At 36.8% G+C, this 21802-nt stretch overlaps 3 protein-coding genes across 3 annotated transcripts in view; 1 reads left to right on the top strand and 2 right to left on the bottom strand.

Annotated features, from left to right (window-relative positions):
• The window catches only part of LOC105220918 (trafficking protein particle complex subunit 11), a 42005-nt gene that overhangs the window by 6617 nt on the left and 13586 nt on the right, over positions 1 to 21802 (bottom strand). The gene's annotated exons all lie outside the window — the stretch shown is intronic.
• Positions 2722 to 5067, bottom strand: LOC128921300 (trypsin-like). The gene has a single exon (XM_054228407.1). The coding sequence runs from the start codon at positions 3606 to 3608 to the stop codon at positions 2775 to 2777; it is 834 nt and encodes a 277-aa protein (XP_054084382.1). The 5' UTR covers positions 3609 to 5067; the 3' UTR covers positions 2722 to 2774.
• LOC105220917 (seminase) lies at positions 6079 to 6995 on the top strand. Its single transcript, XM_011197486.3, has one exon. The coding sequence runs from the start codon at positions 6097 to 6099 to the stop codon at positions 6880 to 6882; it is 786 nt and encodes a 261-aa protein (XP_011195788.2). The 5' UTR covers positions 6079 to 6096; the 3' UTR covers positions 6883 to 6995.

Raw genomic sequence — 21802 nt, 5'->3', positions numbered from 1 at the left:
TATATGTGCATTTCTGCTTTTGTTTATATTTCTTATTCACTGTTATTTTTTGGATTTCGGTAAATGTGGAATAAAAGGTTGATATGTTACCGTTACTATGCAACGAAAATTGTTTCAAACTTTTCTCGTTCGTTGTACAGTTACATTAAGAATGTGATTGTGAATTGGGTATTGCATAGTAAATATTTATATATGCAAAATCAGTTTAGCGGATCTTTCTTACTGATAGTGTCGCAGCAAAAAATTTCTTTGCTAAAATTTGTTTACAAATTTATTGTAGGTGCATTAAATTAATGAATTATTAAAAATTTGATTACATTTATTTAACTTTAAGCCTAAAATGTCTCGTGGTACTAGTTTATCAGCCGAGGAACAAGTAATAATCATAGGAATGCATAAAAGCGGTTCCAAAATGGCTGTAGACCAAAGCGACATCGAAACTGTATCTCAAAATTTCTTAAAAACCCCACTAATTATGGTATAGTGCGACGCAGCGGACGAAAAACAACATTGATGAGCGGTGCGAAAGGATGATTCGACGGCTAGTAGTTGCGGACTTGATAAGCAGCGATCAAATATGGACCTAGTTAAGACAGTTTCTGATACACACCTCCATGGCACCTAAACCAACGCTAAAGTAAGACACAATAAAGCACATTTGAGGTTTGCAAATAAATACCAATTCTGTGCCGATGAGTGATAGAATACAGTCTTTAGTGACGAAAAAAATTAAATTTGGTCGGCCCAGGTAATTGCAAGAAATATTGGAGAGATTCGCACCAGGAACGACGGTCCTACTACAAGCAATGTTTTGGAAGCGGTACCCTTATTTCATGGGCTGCATTTTGCTGCTGTGGAAAGCTATCTACATGTTTTATATTCACTCAAATGAATGCTAACATCAATGTAGATCTTTTGGACAGCGAGTTAATAAAATTTGCTGGCAATATTTATGGTATATAACTGGACATATCGAAAGGATAACGCTTCAATACACACGAAGAACATCTTTAACGACCGGAAAATACCGGTATTACAATGTGCAGCATTGAGTTCGAACCCAAAACCCTATTGAGGATCTCTGGGGGAACCTCTCTGCTCCTGTTTTCCACAACGGAAAGCAGTTTGAGACAGTACGTCACCTTAAATTAGCCATAAAGCAAGAATTTGCCAATATTTACATAACTGAATCACTCTTGCCAACAGGTGCTACTATGGACTGAGTGGGCAATTGAACAGTAGAGTCCTCTCTCGACGAACAAAAATCAAACTCTACAAGTCGCTCATTATTCTCGTCCTACTTTACGGTGCAGAAGCGTGGACGATGTCAACATCCGATGAGACGGCACTAGGAGTTTTCGAGAGAAAGGTTTTGCGTAAGATTTATGGTCCTCTGAACATTGGCAACGGCGAATACCGTAGACGATGGAACGATGAGCTGTACGAATTATACGACGACATTGACATAGTTCAGCGAATAAAAAGACAGCGGCTACGCTGGCTAGGTCATGTTGTACGAATGGATGAAAACACTCCAGCTCTGAAAGTGTTCAATGCAGTACCCGCTGGAGGAAGCCGCGGAAGAGGACGACCTCCACTCCAGTGGAAAGACCAAGTGCAAAGTGACCTGGCTTCACTTGGTGTTTCCAGTTGGTGCCAAAAAGCAGAAAAGGGGGAACGACTGGCGCGCTATGGTGGATTCGGCTATAATCGCTATATATATATAATATATATATATATATATATATATATATATATATTAAAAATAACAAACCTGTATACTCAGAAATAGTTTGCAATTTTGTAATATTTATTTTTTTGGCGAATGAGGTACATTCATTCAGAACAAAAAATCATTAGGATTGAAAAAAATATATTCAAATACCTTCGACAATCTATGAAGATTGACACCACGTTACCTCTGTTTTCCTCTGCCCGATACATCAAATATTCATCAAATTTCAATGAACTTTCTTTAAAAGTGGTCGGCTCTTACTTTTATTAAAAAATATTTATTTGTTCATTAATATTTACGTAAGGCAGAAAAAAGTAGAAAAGTATTCTTCCACTTATCAATCTTGCAACAGCTGCATTGAGACTAATATAATTTAGCATTGAGACGATCTAAGTCGACGGTATTAGTAAAACAGGTTAATGCCCGCCCGTCTTTGTCGCATTGCAGAAATGTTTACTTGGGTTTTTAATGAAAGTGAAAATTTGAAAAGGTTTATTCAAGTGCAAGGTCTAAGCTGGTTCTGACTTTTCTTCATCAAATAACAAAGGAATATATACGTAATGATTGTAGATTTGGATATAGATAACCTGGTAAGTGTCGGTACTCAAATACAACGAAAGACTTTCTTATCAGAGATCTGGATACTCGAAAGAGACGCGTATTAAATAAGGATAAAGCACTGATTCGTTGATATGTCGGTCTTTCGACTTAAGTAATTGCATCAGGTTTCTAGAAGCTTCTGCTTAGGGGGCATTTAGGATGAATAACATATTTCTATTGAACTATATTATTATAATTTGCATACATCGAGCATAATATTCATAGAAAAGCTTTATCAATAAACCATGACTTATTCCAAAAGGTATAAAAAACATGCATTTTCAAAATTATTAAATTTCAAAAAATGGAAAAACTTTCCGAAAATATTTTGAAATTTTAGTTTTCCTAAAATTTTATATTCAAATTTATTTATTTTTTCAATCATTTATTTTTAAATCCAACCATCACCAAAATTTCCTTAACAATAAACAACGAATTCCTACTGACAATGCTGTGCCACAATCTGATTAATCCACGGTTGTACAGCTCTTATGCTCGTATAGACACCTGGGAAGTTCGTACGACCACAGCCAATACCCCACGAAACGATGCCATACTGTCGACCACGAAACATTAATGGACCACCCGAATCGCCAGAGCAGGAATCCTTTATACCTGGCGCGGAAGCGCAAAACATTGTTCGACTTAGATATCCTTCATCATCCTGCCGATACACGCGATTGCATTCGGCACGTCTGATGACGCGCACCACCGCGGCGCGCAAAGCCACCGCACTCGCACCATCCTCACGCCGTCTACCCCAACCGTAGACACGTAAACGCTGTCCCGGTCTCACATTATCACTGCCGAGCGTCACCAACTGTACGCGACTACCACTCAACGGTCTGTCCAAACGCATAATTGCCACATCGTAATTCTTAGTTGCCTTGCTGTACTGTCTGGGTATAAATATGGACTCTACATTGGCGACTTGACCTGGACTCGAGAGTATTGTCGTACCAGCTTGTACGTCGAAACGAAATGCAGGCGTGCCGATGACACAATGCGCGGCAGTTAGTACACAATTCGGACGCAATAAGGTGCCGCCGCAGACAAATTCATTATCCAGCCGTAGATTCACCATAAACGGTGCGCCGAGAATCGAAACGAAATCACCGCCGATGATCTTCTTGGTTATCGTGTCGTTCGTTAATGGCAGCACATCAACAGCGATCGTTCCATTTGTGGCGGCAATGTGTGGAATATAATTGCACTGTATTAGGAGGATCAGCGGAAGTAGAATACCGAGTTCACAACACTTGAGTTTAGTCATTGGACCGACAACTTTCACCGTCTGCTTTGGTTTTCAGAAGTCTTTCAATGTTAAACCCCGTCTAGCTTTCCACTCAAGCTTTTATACCTTTCAAGCGATCGCGTCCGTGATCTTGAATTATTCTTGTAGCGCACTGTTTAACTGTTTAACTATTTTTATTGTTTTTGGTTACATTGAGAGCGCTTATTTACCCAATTCACTTCCACTTCGGCGCTACAAACAACTGGCATTAGGCCTTGTAAAACCCCGACAAATATTTGTATTGGAACTTGAATGATGTTGACTGACCTTAGCAGCAAATAATTACTTAATTGTCAGGCATTATAAAAAACAGAATTCTTGTATATTTATTACATCAGTTGAGCAGCAGTTGTGGCTGAGCGAAGCGCTAATTTAAGTGCCACAAAATGAATTTCTCACCACTGACACTCTTGTTATTACTCATTCAAAGGACACTGGCGTATCCGACAACGAGCGAAACACAGCGTGATCGCCGTATTATCGGCGGTGAACCGGCGCAAATTCGTGAAGTGCCATATCTGGTGAATATACGTTTGAATCGCTTTTTTCATTGTGGGGGCTCGCTGGTGACGTCACGTTGTGTTTTAACGGCTGCACATTGCATTGGCGAGAATTCACCACATGATTTTGTGGTGCGTGGTGGCAATACTTTGTTGTCGAATTTGGAAAATTGGCGTACCGTCGAGCGAGTTTTCGTATCGCCCGACTATAATAATCGCACATTCGAGCATGATGTGGCCATTATGCGACTTAACAGTAAACTACAAGGTGTCAACATTAAACCGATAGCAATTGGTGACTTTAGGCTCACAGAAGGTGACTACGTTACCGTTTCCGGTTGGGGTCTAACACGTGAACATGCTATCCTGCCACCGGATCACATGCATACAGTGCGGCTTCGTATCCAAGAGCAGGCGAAATGTAAAGCATTCTATGTTGATTATCGAAATGTCACCGAAACGATGTTCTGTGCAGCGGTACCGGGTCAGCGCGATGCATGCTTGGCCGATTCTGGTGGACCTGCAGTGTTCAAGGGTCGTCTGGTCGGTGTTGTGTCGTGGGGTAAACGGCGTGAGTGTGGACGCGCCGAATCGCCGGGTGTTTATGTGAGATTACGTAAGATCAGGAAGTGGATAATGAATATATTGTATAAGCACTGTTAGTCGTCTATCAAGATTTGTCAATTAGATAATGCATTTAATTTAAGTTCGATTAGTTTGGATAGGTGGGCATAAAGGTATTATTATACTAACTTAATATAAGTAATAAGTTTATATGAATAAAACGAGACTGAAATCATAAAACTTGGCGGATCTTTTAATTGTACAATATTCCACGAAGAAGCTTCGAAAATGTATTTGAAGTATTTGAGATTGTGATTCTAGCATACAGTTAAAGAAGCCTTCTTATATACGCTAGAGAGTGACGAAACGAACGAGCAAATCGTTGGCTGAGCAGAAGATAACACTCTTTCAGTCACCGTTCCGAAAGCGTATTTTTATTTATTTATTTGAAAAATGCTAAATCTCCACGTACGATACAAGATGATTTTGTAGTTAATCTGAGTTAGGGGAAATCTTTGAAACAAATTTTGTTCTAGATATATCTTAAAAATCTCTCTCAGATAATTATACAGTAAATGGAATAAGATAAATTGTTTTGTCAGCACTGGAGCGGATCTGTCACAAATAAAATATTTTTGGAAATAAAAATTTCCGAATTGAGATTAATTTGGTTACTACGTCAGTTCTGCCAATCTTCATATAAGAATAAAAACACTCAAAAGCATATTTTTCCGTTACATGAAGGAATTTCCCTCGACTAAAAATTAATTGACAAACCACAAAATATTCCATAGTTCAAATGACGTATTTGTTAATTAATGTTTAATTGCTTGTTAGTTTCATAACTTTCTCCAATTTTTTATGAAACTAAAACTAATTGCTCACGAGACAAACGTGATCTGGAATAATGATCAATTCCTGCTCACATATGTAATACTAGAGGAGGTAATATCAACAAACTTTGTAATCCCGAAGTTTAAGTTTAAGGATTGGAAGAGCTAAGAATGAGTAGAACGAAGGAAATAAATGTGAAGGTTTTAAGAATTCAGTGAATATATATATGATCACGTTAAACTTGGGGTTCAGTGAATTATATACGTTCATTGTAAACTTGATGAGAATTGCAGGTTTTCGCGAACGATTTATATGAGTATAAGGTGTGAAATTTTAAAATACTTGTGTATACTTTATATTGACATATTTTTCGGGATTTTCAGTACTTAGTAACAATAAGTGACGAGATTGATGTCACTGGCAAATACTTAAAATATTTATGAGACAATTAAACACAGATATAATATACAAAGTGTAAAACTTGTCGAAATAAATCTTAAAAACTTTCTTGCGTTTTGCGAAACTCCATTTAGGCTTGACTTCAATAAATACACAAAAAGCCGTAGCGAATGTACTTAGTTTCAAAGCACAACGCTATGGGTTTCCAACTACAGCTACTACTCCAACTAATGTTATATCTCTCATTGGACCAGCTGCTTTGCGCTGAAATCGATGAAAGAATTGTGGGTGGCACTTCGGTAACAGAGAAGAAATATGACTATTTTGTGCGTCTACGATATCAAGGTGTATTCTTGTGCGGTGGCTCTTTGGTGCGGAACAATGCTGTTGTCACGGCGGCACACTGTGTTAACGACGTTAGGGTAAAGGACTTGCGCATACACGCCGACACCATTAACTTGAAAGATAAAGGAATTGTGAGAAGAGTTAAAACGGTGGTGATTCCCAGTTTATACAATGAACGTACCACAAACTATGATGTGGCAGTGTTAATACTCGCCGCGACCGTACCAAATGCTAACTTCACAGCAATTCAATTGCATAAGACACCAGTGGCTGTGGGTACAAAGTGTCTGGTTATCGGACATGGTATGACAAATGATAAGGAACAAGATTCGACGCAGTTACAAGAGGTCTGGGTGCCGGTGTTGAGTCGCGCCGTTTGTCAACTCATGTACTTAAGAGTTACGCGCATTACCAGGTATATGATGTGTGCAGCGGATGCGGGAAAGGATTCCTGTTCTGGGGATTCCGGTGGACCAATGGTATGTAACGGCAAGCTAGCTGGAATTGTCTCTTTTGGCGTGGAGTGTGCCGATCCTCGCTATCCTGGAGTTTACACGGACATCAGCAGTGTTTATAGTTTTATTGAAAGCACGCTTGAGAAGTATAAGTGAATGGTTTAGTATTTTGTGAAGTGTCATTATTTGCAGTTTTCGGGTGAAGAACTAATAACGGGATATTTCATGTACGGAAAAGAGATATATTATAATAAAATCTAGAAAAACTTGGTTCTAATGGATTTCTATATTTCCTGCATCTATAATATTTATAGCGTGTTTTCTAGAGGCATAGATTTTTTTTGCAGGAAAATTGTGAAAGTTCTATTCGTAAAACCGGGACGTTTCTTCAAGAGTACATTTGATCAAACTATCTGTTTTTGCTTTGACTAAAAAAATTAACTGCTTGATTTAATAGCAAAAAATGCAAAAGTTGGTTTAAACGAGTTCTGGTTCTACTTTCAGCACTTTAATTTTGAATTCAAAAAGCTCCAAAGACACAATAGTCAAAATATTAAAAGCAAAAAAATACTCATAGAAGTGTGATATGTTTGTAAAATATTGACTTACTAATCGATCCACAAACTCTACAAAAGCTTACGAGATACTACGTATTATTCAAGCTACCTTTGTTCTCTGAAATAATTTGCTGTGTTTACAAATGATTTAATGAGTTTTTTAATTACGTTGCTCAATCTAATGCAAAAATCGTACATACAGGTATATATTCATAACAAATGTACAAATATAGTACGTAGCTATATATGCATATATTTTTTAATTTAGCAAATAATGCTATATTATAATGTATATAGTCTAATATTGTACTTTCGCCGATTAATATTCAATTTTATTGTCTAAGCATAGAGGGGGATCTAGTTAGGTTTGTAGAGTATGTTTGCAGTTTAATGATTTATTATTTAATATTTCATAGTTTACGAGTAGACCTCACTGGTCTGATGACAGATTTATAGCCTTTTCACACAGCTAAATTAATTGATCAATTCAAATTTTGATTGAGAAACCAGTTTTTGCCTTTCACACTGGCGGCTACTCGATAACCGATCAGCTGTTGTACATTTTGGTTTATGCTTTTTATAAGAAGTAGGTAAGTTTCATCAGCTCTACCGTTGTGTGTAACTGTAACTCGAAAACCGCTCAGTAGATTTTAATGAAATTTAAACAGCTTCTGGAATATATATATAATAAACTCAGGCCTGATAGAATGATTTTTTAAGACCAATTAACTGTTGATTTTTTCCCGAAAATCTAGAAAAAAATTCCTGACGCCGCCATTTTGTTAATTTTTGAAAAAAAAGCTTCGATCAGACCCAGGTTATCTATTTATAAAACTATTTTGTTTTTTATCCGATTGATTTTAGATGAATCTCCAAGGACTAATGATGGTCACCACAAGGACCTTTTTTTGAAACTGGAATTGATCAATTAGCTCTTGTGTGAAAAGGCTATTAGCAATTGATGTTAAGTATAATTTGACAAGCTTACATTGGAGCCAAATAACAACAAATTTCAACAAGGTCATCGGCAGAGGAAAACGATATTCGGTTCAAAATTAGTTCATTCTAATCGTCAAAATCGACTATTTTTATGAACGATTGGACCAAACTCCTTTTTTCCGATTTTCGAAGATTGGAATCAAAATGGAAATATTTAGATTCGATTTTCGAAAAAAGACTTAAAAAAAAAAACTATTATTAATTACAAGATTTTGTTAACACATTGGCTGCCAAGCGGTTTTGACGAAAACCTTCACCGGTTACCAAGCACATTTCTTTTTTTATAAAATGGTGTAAATCGGGAATATACTTAATTTTGCACCTTTCCCGAAACTGGACCAATTTATACACGTTTGAATTAAGAGGAAAGTGTAGATTATAATCAATTCTTAGATTTTTTAGTAACTACATCCTATTATTAGTAATAATGATTTTCAATAAGACTTCGAAGGCAAATATTTCGATTTTGAAGGCTAACTTCGAAAATCGGCGAATACACTTTTCTTACTCACGACTTAATCTCTCGGAAAAAAATAGTTTGGGACAATACCCAGCTGACTGTTGTACATACTCACTTTTTGAGTTTTATTCAAAATAAAAAAAAACCTATGCCGCTAAAAACACCCGTTATAATAATATAATTACTCTAACTGGTTGGCAGCTAGTGTAAATTTTTTCTTCTCGTATTATAACTATAAATATTGAATTTCAGCGAAATGAGATGTCAGTTTTACAAATATTCGATTGTAACGCCATCTAGCGGTTTCGATTGTCAACTGGAACCATTACTGACAATTGTGTTTGTGACTGTCCTATATTTTTGTCATTCTTCGTTGAGTTTATCACACTTTGAACTCTCAAATACATTCCCGTTTTCAATGCAACCAAAAAATATGGGACCATAAAGCCTATTTTTGCAAATTAATCGATACCAGCGCCATCTAGCGACAACATTTTTTTACATACATATGCTTTCGGGAGAATAACAGTAGTTGGAAATACCGGTGGTTGGTTAGCGAAGAGAGTTAATTTCGCTTTCACAACTGAGATCACATATTTTAGAACATACGAACTAAAATAGTTCACAAACAGCTCGTGGTTTTAACATCTGATATAAATATATATGCATTTCTGATAACCGATAAGCCAATATTATGTCAAAATTATTCAATATAAGTCTTTACAAATTTGTCACGAAATGAAGAGACACGAATTGGAGAATCGAGCGAGAACCCAGCGATGACCGCACAATTCCGAAAGGCCGCCACATATTCTATATATGTATGTATGCATAAAAACACTATGCGCACCTGTGAACGCACTCAGTTGGACAGTGAGCGGCATGCTATGTGTCAATTCAAACGACAATTAGTTTTGCAATTAGTACTATATTTTGCATTCGGCCATATTTATACGCAACAAATATCCGAGCGTATTGTGGGCGGCAGTGCGGTGACCCAAAAGAAATATCGCTATTATGTGCGTCTGCACTATCAAGGAGAGTTCAAGTGCGGCGGTTCGTTGGTGCGAAACAATGCCGTACTCACGGCGGCGCACTGTGTCAAGGGCAGCAATGTGAAGGCGTTGCGCGTACACGCCGATACCATAAGTTTAGCCGATGCTGGCGTAGTGAGAACGATTAAGAATGCGCTGATTTCAAAAACATACAATGCGGCAACGCTGAATTACGACGTCGCTGTGTTAATACTCGCCTCCGCCATACCGAGCACCAGTTTCACAGCGATACCATTGGATAAGAGCGCCGTCGCTGTCGGTACGAGTTGTCTGGTTATTGGTCATGGCTATACCAAAGAAGATGGCGTCGTCTCACGACAATTGCAAGAGGTGCATGTACCACTCGTAAGTCGTGCAGTTTGTCAACGCAAATATCGTGGTACGGGCTCCATTACGCAGTATATGATGTGCGCTTCGGAGCCGGGTAAAAAGGATTCGTGTTCGGGTGATTCTGGCGGTCCGATGATCTGCAATGGCAAACAAGCTGGCATAGTTTCGTGGGGTATGGGTTGTGGGCGTGTCAAATATCCGGGCGTGTACACAGATATTAGCAAGGTGTATAGTTTTATCGATAAAGCGCTTAAAAAGTATCCGTAAGCAGGAAGTGTGGCGATATTGTATGTAATTGTAATTAGTTTTGTTACGTTTGCGTGACATAATACTATTAAGATTAATCATATTGTAATTATTTAAATGTAGTTATTTATTAAAAAAAATCTAGTTTTATAAACATATATATATGGATGAATGTACATGGTTTGGCATGCAGGAAATAAAACAACGAAAACGAAATTTAGGTTCAGTCTTGATTTCAAACAAGTAATCGGCTAAATTCTACTGAGTAAAAAGGAATTTTGAATAAGCTTGTCTTAGTTTCCGCCGTTTTTTTGTAAATTTAAGGCTTTTTTTCACTTAGGACAGCCTCACCGTACGTATCCGAAAGCATTCGATGAGACTCAGCCGCACTTTTCTTGGAATTTTCCGCAAATGCCGAGAATTCGACTCAAAAAGTGACATTTTCAGTGGAGAATAAGTTTGGGATGCAAACAGATCTCTACAAAATTTTGTTTGGTTAATGTTGACACAAATGTCCAAGAACGATATAAAACGATTTAATCGACCAGTGCTTGATCCTAGAGACATTCCCGCAAATGTCGAAAATTCGGCTCAAAAAGTAACATATATTTTGTTGGGTCGATTTAATCGATCAGTGCTTGACCCTAGAGACATCTATTGGAAAACGGCGGAAGCAACGTTGTAGACCTAAGAGAAAAACTTAGCCACTTTAATTTGTTCAATCCGTGACACACCTTCTTCGTATGTGCTTTGGAACACATCCTTACATCGCTGAAACACACTTTTTAGGCAATTTTCTAAAAGTAATTGCATTCTTCAGTAATAAAGATTTGAAAGGATTTTAAATCCGAGTAGGGCTGTTGTGGTTCTATTAGCAGCATAGACGTATCACTAAGGGTCGTCAATCAGGTCATTGACCGTGATGAAATGTAGCTTAGGTTTTTGTTAGCGTTATTATATTCTATTGTAAGAATTTGGTTTTGTTTAACAGCCAAAAACAACTGTGTAGACAATGCAATAAAATGTGTTCCCAGTACGAAACATACATATGATTCATATTCATTTTAAATTTCACACCAATTTCTATTAAACCTCTAAGAACGTTCGGCAAACAATTTGGCATCAATAATATTGCAAACCGTTTTTTCCTTTTCTACAATTACAATATTATTGAAACAAATGTCATTCTTTAAACAACAATTCGCTTTGTTCGACTCCTATATAAATTATTGCAACTTGAAATTGGCATCAGTCAGTACGTGAAGCCGCCGAGATCAGCATAGGAATAATGCATTCACACACGTTCATTGGATTTGTACTCATATATGTTATTTGGCAGAATGGACTTATGGTGTATGGACAAAATAGGATTATTGGTGGACGGGTAGTCAGAAGTAAAAGATGGCCAGGCTACTGTAGATTACACTATGGAAAAAAGTTCACATGTGGAGCAAGTTTAATACGACCAAGATTCTTAATTACGGCGGCGCATTGTGTGGCTAGGGCGAGTCCGAAACGTTTCTACGTACATTGCAATACGAAATCTAGGAGACGGCGTGGTACTGTTCGAAGAGTGTGTAAAGCGTACATGTCCAGTGAATTTCGGGATAACACATTGAATTATGATATCGCAGTAGTGAAACTCTTCCACGACATGCCACAGTACGGAACTTACGCAATACCTATATGTCCGTATAATTTAAACATAGGAGCTTTGCTCACTGTTTATGGACATGGCGCAACCAAGACGAATGCCGATGGCCCAACACTGTTACATGAAGTTACTGTACCAAAAATCAGTTGTGGAAATTACAATGGACGTTCAACTATAACCCACACTATGTTTTGTGCTGGCAAATTGGGAACGAAGGATGCCTGTTTTGGCGACTCGGGTGGTCCAATCGTTTACCGAAATCAGCTAGTCGGAATTGTTTCCTGGGGATTTGGTTGTGCTACCAACACGTTTCCAGGTGTATACACCAATTGTACAGTTCTAAATCGACCATTTGTTCATAAAATATTTAGAAAATTTGGCTGAAAGTACAGTACTATCACAGGAAATGCAGGAAATAAAACAGAAAAAAACTTATTTATGTTCAATCTAAGACTGAGTAATAAAAAAAATTAACAAAATTGTGTCGAAAAGAAACTTAGCCCAATTAACATTTCCTTGCAGGTCTGAAACTCACATTTGAGAAACTTTCTAAAAGTTATTCGATTGGATTCAGATATAAAGATTAAACAAATTTCTGTATTACTGAACATTTATAACACCCAAATCGTCCCATATATTCGGCATAAAGTCCAATAGAATAACGAAAATCATTATATACCATATAGTATATAGGATGTAGTAGTTCCTGGATCGATTTCAACCATTTTACGCACCGAGCTCCATTTGGATATAATGGTTGTACGTTTACTTAATTTAAAAATTCTTCAGAATATCTGTAAATCTAAATGTCGGTAATCTACATTTTTGGTAAAAAAAAAAATAGTAACAAGCACCCTGGTCCTCATGTTCGGTATCTGAGGCCTTGAAAACATAATTTTAGACACTATAAATGCAGTATTTTGGCAAAGTACTGATCCGAGATCAACACTAGTGCTTAATTTAAAGATTGTAGAGTGAACGAATCAGTTGGACTTCAGAATTGTGGTATTAGAAAAATAGGCGTGATTGTGAACCGTTTTCGCCGATTTTTCATTTGACATCAAGTTATCAGCCAACACCAGGATATCAAGAAAATATCAAATTTCATTGAAATCGTTTTTGCATTTAGGTTTTCGGTTAACGCCATATTGTGGCCGTAGCAGTGGTCCAATTACGCGTATATGTAATACCTTCTTATTATACCATATTCATCAAGATATGTATCTCAATCGCTTGCACGGACGAACAGACAGACATACGGATTTCCACTCTTATTCGTCATCCTGATCACTTTGGTATATATAACCCTATATCTAACTCAACTAGTTTAAGACTTACAAACAATCGTCATGTGAACAAAGCTATAATACTCTCGTAGCAACTTTGTTGCAAGAGTATAAAAAGATTTTAAATCCGACTAGGATTGTTGTTGCGGTTATTTTAGCAGCATAGACGTGTCACTAAGGGTTGTCAATCAGTTCAATAACAGTGCAAAATGGTTCTTAGACTTTACTTACTTATATACAATTCTTTTGTTAGAATTTGGTTTTCTTCAACAGATAAAAACAGCTGTGTAGACAAGGCAATACATTTGCATTCTAATATCAAACATTTATTTTAACTTTCACACCAATTTACCATAGATATATGAAACATATAAGCACTTTGGGCAAACAATTTGGCATTCTGCAAACCTTAATTCCATTTTTTTCAAAATTTTATTTAAACAAATGTCATTCCTTAAACATAAATGTGCTCTATTCAAGACCTATATAAATTATTGCAACTTGAAGTTGACATTAGTCAGTACGTGAAGCCGCCGAGATAAGCATAGGAATAATGCATTCACTCACGTTCATTGGATTTGTACTCATTTATGTTATCTGGCAGAATGGACTTATGGTGGATGGACAAAAAAGGATTATTGGTGGACGGGCGGTCAGGAGTAATAGATGGCCAGGTTATTGTAGATTACATCATGGAAAAAGGTTTATATGTGGAGCAAGTTTGATAACATCAAGTTTCGCCCTTACGGCGGGGCATTGTGTTTTTGGGAATCCGCCGACAAGTTTCTACGTACATTGCAATACAAAATCCAGGAGACGGCGTGGTACTGTTAGACGAGCGTCTCAAATATTTATATCCACTGAATATCGAGATAATACATTAAATTATGATTGCGCAGTAATAAAACTCGCCAACGTCATGCCACAGTACGGAACTTTCGCAATACCTATATATCCGTATTATTTAAATATGGGAGCTTTACTCACTGTTTATGGACATGGTGCAACCAAGACAAATACAAATGGTCCGACACTGTTACACGAAGTTACTGTACCAAGTATCAGCTGTGGAAATTACAAAGGGCGTTCAGCTATAACCAACACTATGTTTTGTGCTGGCGTATTGGGAAAGAAGGATGCCTGCTTTGGAGATTCGGGTGGTCCAATCGTTTACCAAAATAATCTCGTCGGAATTGTTTCTTGGGGACTTGGATGCGCAAGCGACACACATCCAGGTGTATACACCAATTGTACAGCTTTAAATATACCATTTATTCAAAATATATTAAGACAATTCGGATAGATATGTACATGTATCTAGTTATATCCGACTAATTTTGTATGGCGCCGTAGTAGTTGTAAAGTTATATGTTTAATAAAACATGTTAGAATTGAATTTTGTAGTTTGATTATCGGATATTTTTATACTCTCGCAACAAAGTTGCTAGCAACAAATTTGCTAGAGAATATTATAGTTTTGTTCACAAAACGGTTGTTTGTAACACCTAAAACTAAACGAGTTAGATATAGGGTTATATATACCAAAGTGATCAGGGTGAAGAGTGGAGTTCAAATCGGATGTCTGTCCGTCCGTCCGTCCGTCTGTGCAAGCTGTAACTTGAGTAAAAATTAAGATATCTTAATAAAACTTGGCAAACTTATTTCTTGGCACCATAGGAAAGTTGCTTTCGAAAATGAGCAAAATCGGACCACTGCCACGCCCACAAACTGGCGAAAACCGAAAATATATAAAGTGCCATAACTAAAGCTATGGAAATAAAATATGAAGGGGCAGATTTTGATGTAATTTTTTTTGGGGAGGTGGGCGTGGCCCCGCCCCCTACTCAGTTTTTTGTACATATCTCGGAAACCAATAGAACTATATAAACCAAACTTTCTGCAGTCGTTTTTTTAGCCACTTCTTAATTCAGTCCAAAAATGAAAGAAATCGGATAATAACCACGACTACCTCCCATACAAAGGTTAGGTTGAAAACTACTAGAAGTGGGTTAACTCACTAACGAAAAACGTCAGAAACACTAAATTTCACGTAAGAAATGGCAGATGGAAGCTGCACTCAGATTTTTTTACAAAATGGAAAATGGGCGTGGCGTCGCCCACTTATGGGTCAAAAACCATATCTCAGGAACTACTCGACCGATTTCAATGAAACTAGGTTTGTGATAGTTTCCTTACATCCCAATGATATATTGTGAAAATAGGCCAAATCGCTTCACAACCACGCCTACTTCCTATATCCAGAACTTTGAAGACAATCTGAATCGTTTACTTTACAATATATAAAGTAACCACTAGTGAAGATATCGGTGCTGAACTTTGAACAAATACTACCTTTATAGTGTGGCAGCTCCATTCTAAAAATCGCCGAAATCGGGCCATAGGTTTTTAAGATCCCATATATCGAACACGAGGACCTCGGTGCTTCTAACCTAATATTAGCGTTTCCAACTTTCAATGGACTTTATGTAACATATATACCGAATATGTGGATCAAATTGTGTATTATATAATATAAATAAATTTAAATAAATAAATTGCAAGAGTATAAAATGTTCGGTTACACCCGAACTTAAGCCTACCTTACTTAACTGTTTATATCATATAAAAGCTCTAGACTAAGATATAAACCGATGTGCCTATGTGGGAATGTGTATGTATGTACATATATGGTATATTCGCAATAGGAGATATGTGGGTAAGATCTAGACCGAATCCATCCATTTATAAGGCGAACTAATTTTACTAAATATTATTTAAATATATTTTGTATTCACTGAGATATACAATATAAAGTGCACCGGAGAGATATCATAAGAAATTGGTATATGGGATCTACACGAAGGTATGTATGTACATATAATTTTTTATACCAAAAATGCTAACTTGCCTATTGCATACAGAACTGTTTATTTATTTAAACGTTTTCTAATATTTTTATACCCTGTGTTCAAAAATGAACAGGAGTCACTTTTGTCGCCCGGGAGAATGTTCAAAAATGAACATGTGCGTATATATTTAGTTTTTTATTACTCTACATATTAAGAATATTAAATAAGAAAAATGTAATAACACATACAGTTCACTGAGCATAAATATGTATGTTCAAATATATTTAACGAGCATACATACATACATACATATAATACATACATTTATATATACAACGTACATATATTTATATGAGGCACGCATGCATCTATATGCAACATGCATGCACTCAACAAACACATTTATATGTATGCACAAGATAACCTATTGGTTATAAAAATACATTTGGGCAATTGCTTGTTTGCATTTGAAATAACCCCTTATCGTGCAACATATAAAATATACATATAGACATACACACATACATATATAATTAGTTCTTAAGATAATTCTAAAATTTGTATATAAGTAAGTAAAAAACCAAAATAAAATCAGAATGAAATAGTTCTCACTCAAGCTTGGTGTTTCAAATATTTTCCCCGACCCGCGGTAAGAGGTATTTGAAATCAGCTTGTTTTAAACACCCTGAGTACTTTTACACCCAGAAGGAAGCGTCGGAGGCCCTATAAAGTATATATATAAATGATCAGTATGTTGAACTGAGTCGATTTAGCCATGTCCGTCTGTCTGTCTGTCTGTATATATACGAACTAGTCCTTCAGTTTTTAAGATATCGTTTTGAAATTTTGCAGATGTTATTTTCTCTTCAAGAAGCTGCTCATTTGTCGGAACTGCCGATATCGGACCACTATATCATATAGCTGCCATACAAAATGAACGATCGGAATCAAGGGTTTGTATGGAAAACTTCCGCATTTTACTACATATATTCACGAAATTTGGTGTGAGTTATTGTTCATAGAAATAATTTAATCTCCGAAAAAATTGTTCAGTTCGGTTCATGTTTTCTTGTTTTCATTTTTTTTTTGCTTACTTTTTCTTACGTCTCTAGATTTGCTTAAACACATAGTTACTAAAAGAAATGCACCTGTGAAGGGTATATTAGCTTCCGTACAGCCGAAGTTAACGTTTTTTCTTGTTTGGAATAAATTATGCAATCCAGTCGCGATGTATAAGTACAAATTTACTCAAAACTTTTTCAGCTGAAAAAATAAAATTTATAAACGTGCATTATGTATGCAGTATATCTGCACTTATTCACTCTGAAAATAATCCGTTTTTAATAAAAAAAATATATATTTTGGCTTATTTGTTGCAGTTTTCTTTTCTTTCTTTCTGCAGTTCGAGTGCAATGGATCATTAGTTTGTAGAAGAGTTTGCGAAAATGAAACTTAAGGTCCAGACGCAATGCTGGCTGGCTTTACTTGCTTTGCTGTGAGAACTGTCAAATCTGAATAGAACTATACTAGAGCATATGAAAAGAGATCAAAAGGAGCTTTGCTTCAAGCGCTTGAAGTTACGAATAGATCTATGCTCTATTTGCCAGCGCTTTGGCGCTTTTGACAATTGATATTGTAACTAGGGTTACCAGTTTTGATGTGCAAATAATTAAGTGTGTGGCAACATTGATTGTGTCATTATTTTGAAAGCGTTCAAAGCGCTCATTTGTTCATACAAGCATTCAAAGTACGCAAAGTCAACGAAAGCAAGTAAAGCCAGCCAGCATTGGGTGGTACTTCTCAACTTGTAGCGTAGATTCCCGCAACGCATTGTGTTGCCACAGTTGTCGAATGATTGAATGTGAACGTAACCTAAACCAATTAATGCTAAATGTGACAGCAGTTAATGTACTAAATGAACCGTCAATCGAACGAAACAATTTATAAAGGGGAGTTGAGTTTTCTTTTAAATTTGTAGAAATTGCTTTAGTATTATAAACGAAAACTTATTTTACGTTCAGACAAGCAAACTGACAATTTTACCGTATACTTTTTCTTGTATTCGAAACTATAACAGAGTAGCAAAAAAAATTTGAATATGCTCTTGTCAAGTATCCCCGATCATAGTAGCTAATAGATTGACTGCGAATTTATGAGATCATTGCTTGAATTAGAAAAGAACCAGAAAAAAACTCAAGGAGTACATTTTTTCATTTTTGAGTATACATACATACTATACCCTTTTCAGACTAATCGCGATATATTATTGCTTATATTTCCACACAGTCTTTAAATGCAATAGCAGGTGTAGAATTTGCTGAACAGTGAATAAACTGTATTATAGACTTGCAAACCACCCAAAAATTTTTCAAGAACATAGTACTAGCGCGCTACTTTCAAAGAGCAGAATCTTACAGAGAGGCAGGATAGCAATATAATAGCCTTTTCACACAGGAGCTAATTGATCAATTAACCGGCCTCTGCTTAATTAAAGCGATTAAAATTTTTATCGACTTGAAAATGAAATGCGACTCTGCGCAAAGATCGTATTTGTAATTACTTATAAGTTCTTTGATTGCGAGTTGTTGTTGCCCTATACGTTGTTCAGCTGATAAAGCTTACCAACTTCTTATGAAAAGCATAAACAACAAGTAAGGAAGGGCTATGTTTGGGTATCACCGAACATTTGATACTCTCGCAATTTATTTATTTAAATTTATTAATATAACAAACGATTTGACCCACATATTCGGCATATATATGGTATAAAGTGCATTGAAAGTTTGAAAACCCAAATATTAAGTATTTGGGAGATAGATGAAGTTATGACCCGATTTCACTAATTGTTGGCACGGAGACATATTATTAGAAGAAATATTCCCACAAAATTTCTTCAAAATATCTGAGAGACTTAACCATAGTTTCGGTAACCAAAACTTTGTATGGGAGGAGGGTGTAGATATAATTCGATTTCCTCCATTTTTGGACTGTATAAGGTAGTACCTAAAAGAACGGACTCTAGAAAGTTTCCTTGATATAGCTTTAGTAGTTTGCGAGATATGTACAAAAAACTTAGAATGGGACGGGGCCACGCCCACTTGCCTACAAAAATTACATCCACATATGCCCCTTCATAGTGCGATCCTTCATTACTTCAGTAGCTTAATTTATGGCTGAGTTATAGCTTTTTATATGTTTTCGGTTATTGCCCTTTTGTGGGCGAATGGTTCGATAACGCCCGTCTTCAAACTTAACCTTCTTATGGTGTCAAGAAATACGTCTTCCAAGTTTCATCAAGATATCTCAATTTTTACTCAAGTTACAGCTTGCACGGACGAACGGACAGACAGACATCCGGAATTGAACTTTACTCATCAACCTGATCATTTTGATATATATAACCCTATATCTAACTCGTTTAGTTTTAGGACTTACAACCAACCGTTATGTGAACAAAACTATAATACTCTCGTAGCAACTTTGTTGCGAGAGTATAAAAATTTTATAGAATGAAATGTCATTCTTTAAACATCAATTCGCTCTACTCAAGACCTATATATATTATTGCAACTTGAAGTTGGCATCAGTCAGTACGTGAAGCCGCCGAGATCAGCATAGGAATAATGCATTTACTCACGATCATTGGATTTGTACTCATATATGTTATCTGGCAGAATGGACTTATGGTGGATGGACATAAAAGGATTTTTGGTGGACGGGTGGTTAGGAGTAAAAGATGGCCAGGCTACTGTAGATTACATGAACAAAAGGAGTTCATATGTGGAGCAAGTTTGATAGCACCAAGATTCCTGATTACAGCGGCTCATTGTGTTTTTGGGTCTAAGACAACTTTCTACGTACATTGCAATACAAAATCGAGGAGACGGCCCGGTACTGTTCGAAGAGTGTCTGATACATACATTTCCACTGAATATCGGGATGAAACATACAATTATGATATCGCAGTAATAAAACTCGACCGCGATATGCCACAGTGCGGAACTTTCGCAATACCTATATATCCGTATTATTTAAATATGGGAGCTTTGCTCACTGTTTATGGACATGGCGAAACCAAGACGAATGCCGATGGTCCGACACTGTTACACGAAGTTCCTGTACCAAAAACCAGCTGTGGAAATTACAAAGGACGTTCAGCTATAACCAACACTATGTTTTGTGCTGGCAAATTGGGAGCGAAGGATGCCTGCTTTGGAGACTCCGGTGGTCCAATCGTTTACCAAAATCAGCTCGTCGGAATTGTTTCCTGGGGATTTGAATGCACAAGCAACACTTTTCCTGGTGTATACACCAATTGTACAGTTTTAAATATACCATTTATTCAAAATATGTTAAGACAATTCGGTTAGTAACATATATCTAGAATGCATATGTATGTATATCCGACTAATTTTGTATGGCGCCGTAGTAGATGTAAAGTTATATGATAAATAAATCATTTTAGAGCAATTTTGTGGTTTGATTATCGGATATATTTATATACGGTATGTAATTAAGCGGAAGTGCGTATATCACTTTATATATGACTAGCAGATCGCTCCGGCTTTGAACGGGTTTAAGCAAAATTTTCAAAATATACAAATCTTTCTTCTTTATAATAGTAGAAGATATATAATATATGGTCTAGATATAGAGCGATGTGCTGATTAGGTCTGGTCAACAACTGGCCAGATATTCAAGTCATGCGCCAAATCTTTCAAAAGACCCGTGAAAAGAGGATCGACACACACCACCTTTTTGTCGATTTTAAAGCTGCTTTCGACAGCACGAAAAGGAGTTGCTTTTACGCAGCGATGTCGCAAATTAATACGGCTGTGTAAGTTGACGTTGAGCAACACCAAAAGCTCCGTCATGATTGGGAAGGACCTCTCCGAGCCGTTCCATACCAAACGAGATTTCGGACAAGGTGACTCACTATCGTGCGACTTCTTTAACTTGATGTTGGAATTAATAATACGAGCTGCAGAGCTAAATAGAGAATGTACAATCTTCTATAAGAGTGTACAGCTGCTGGCGTACGCCGATGATATTGATATCATCGGAAGCAACAACCGCGCCGTTTGTTCTGCTTTTTCCCGCATGGATAAGGAGGCGAAGCGAATGGGTCTGGAGGTGAATGAGGACAAGACGAAATATCTCCTGTCATCAAGCAAACAGTCGGCGCATTCGCGTCTTGGCTCCCACGTCACTGTTGACAGTCATAACTTCGAAGTTGTAGATAATTTCGTATACCTGTGAACCAGTATCAACAACACCAACAATGTCAGCCACGAAATCCAGCGCAGAATCACTGTTGCCAACAAGTGCTACTTTGGACTGAGTAGGCAATTGAAAAGTAAAGTCCTCTCTCGACGAACCAAAATCAAACTCCACAAGTCGCTTATCATTCCCGTTCTGCTTTATGGTGCAGAAGCTTGAACGATGTCAACATCAGATAAGACGACACTAGGAGTTTTCGAGAGGAAAATTTTGCGCAAGATTTATGGTCCTCAGAACATTGGCAACGGCGAATACCGCAGATGATGGAATGATGAACCCATTATTGAACGGGCAAAATTGATTTTAATTATTTCATTTATGCCGATTATATGGGCCAAATTGTGTGTTGTCTTAATAAAA

Source organism: Zeugodacus cucurbitae, chromosome 4 (assembly GCF_028554725.1).
Source record: "Zeugodacus cucurbitae isolate PBARC_wt_2022May chromosome 4, idZeuCucr1.2, whole genome shotgun sequence".
Classification (NCBI taxonomy): Eukaryota; Metazoa; Arthropoda; class Insecta; order Diptera; family Tephritidae; genus Zeugodacus; species Zeugodacus cucurbitae.
Note: the sequence above shows the minus strand (reverse complement) of the source record. Positions and strands in the feature narration are given on the sequence as shown.

What these genes read in the sequence shown, in the direction of transcription:
- LOC105220917 (XM_011197486.3), top strand. Translation starts at nt 6,097, where the DNA reads ATGTACTTAGTTTCAAAGCACAACGCTATGGGTTTCCAACTACAGCTA.
- LOC128921300 (XM_054228407.1), bottom strand. Translation starts at nt 3,608, where the DNA reads ATGACTAAACTCAAGTGTTGTGAACTCGGTATTCTACTTCCGCTGATC.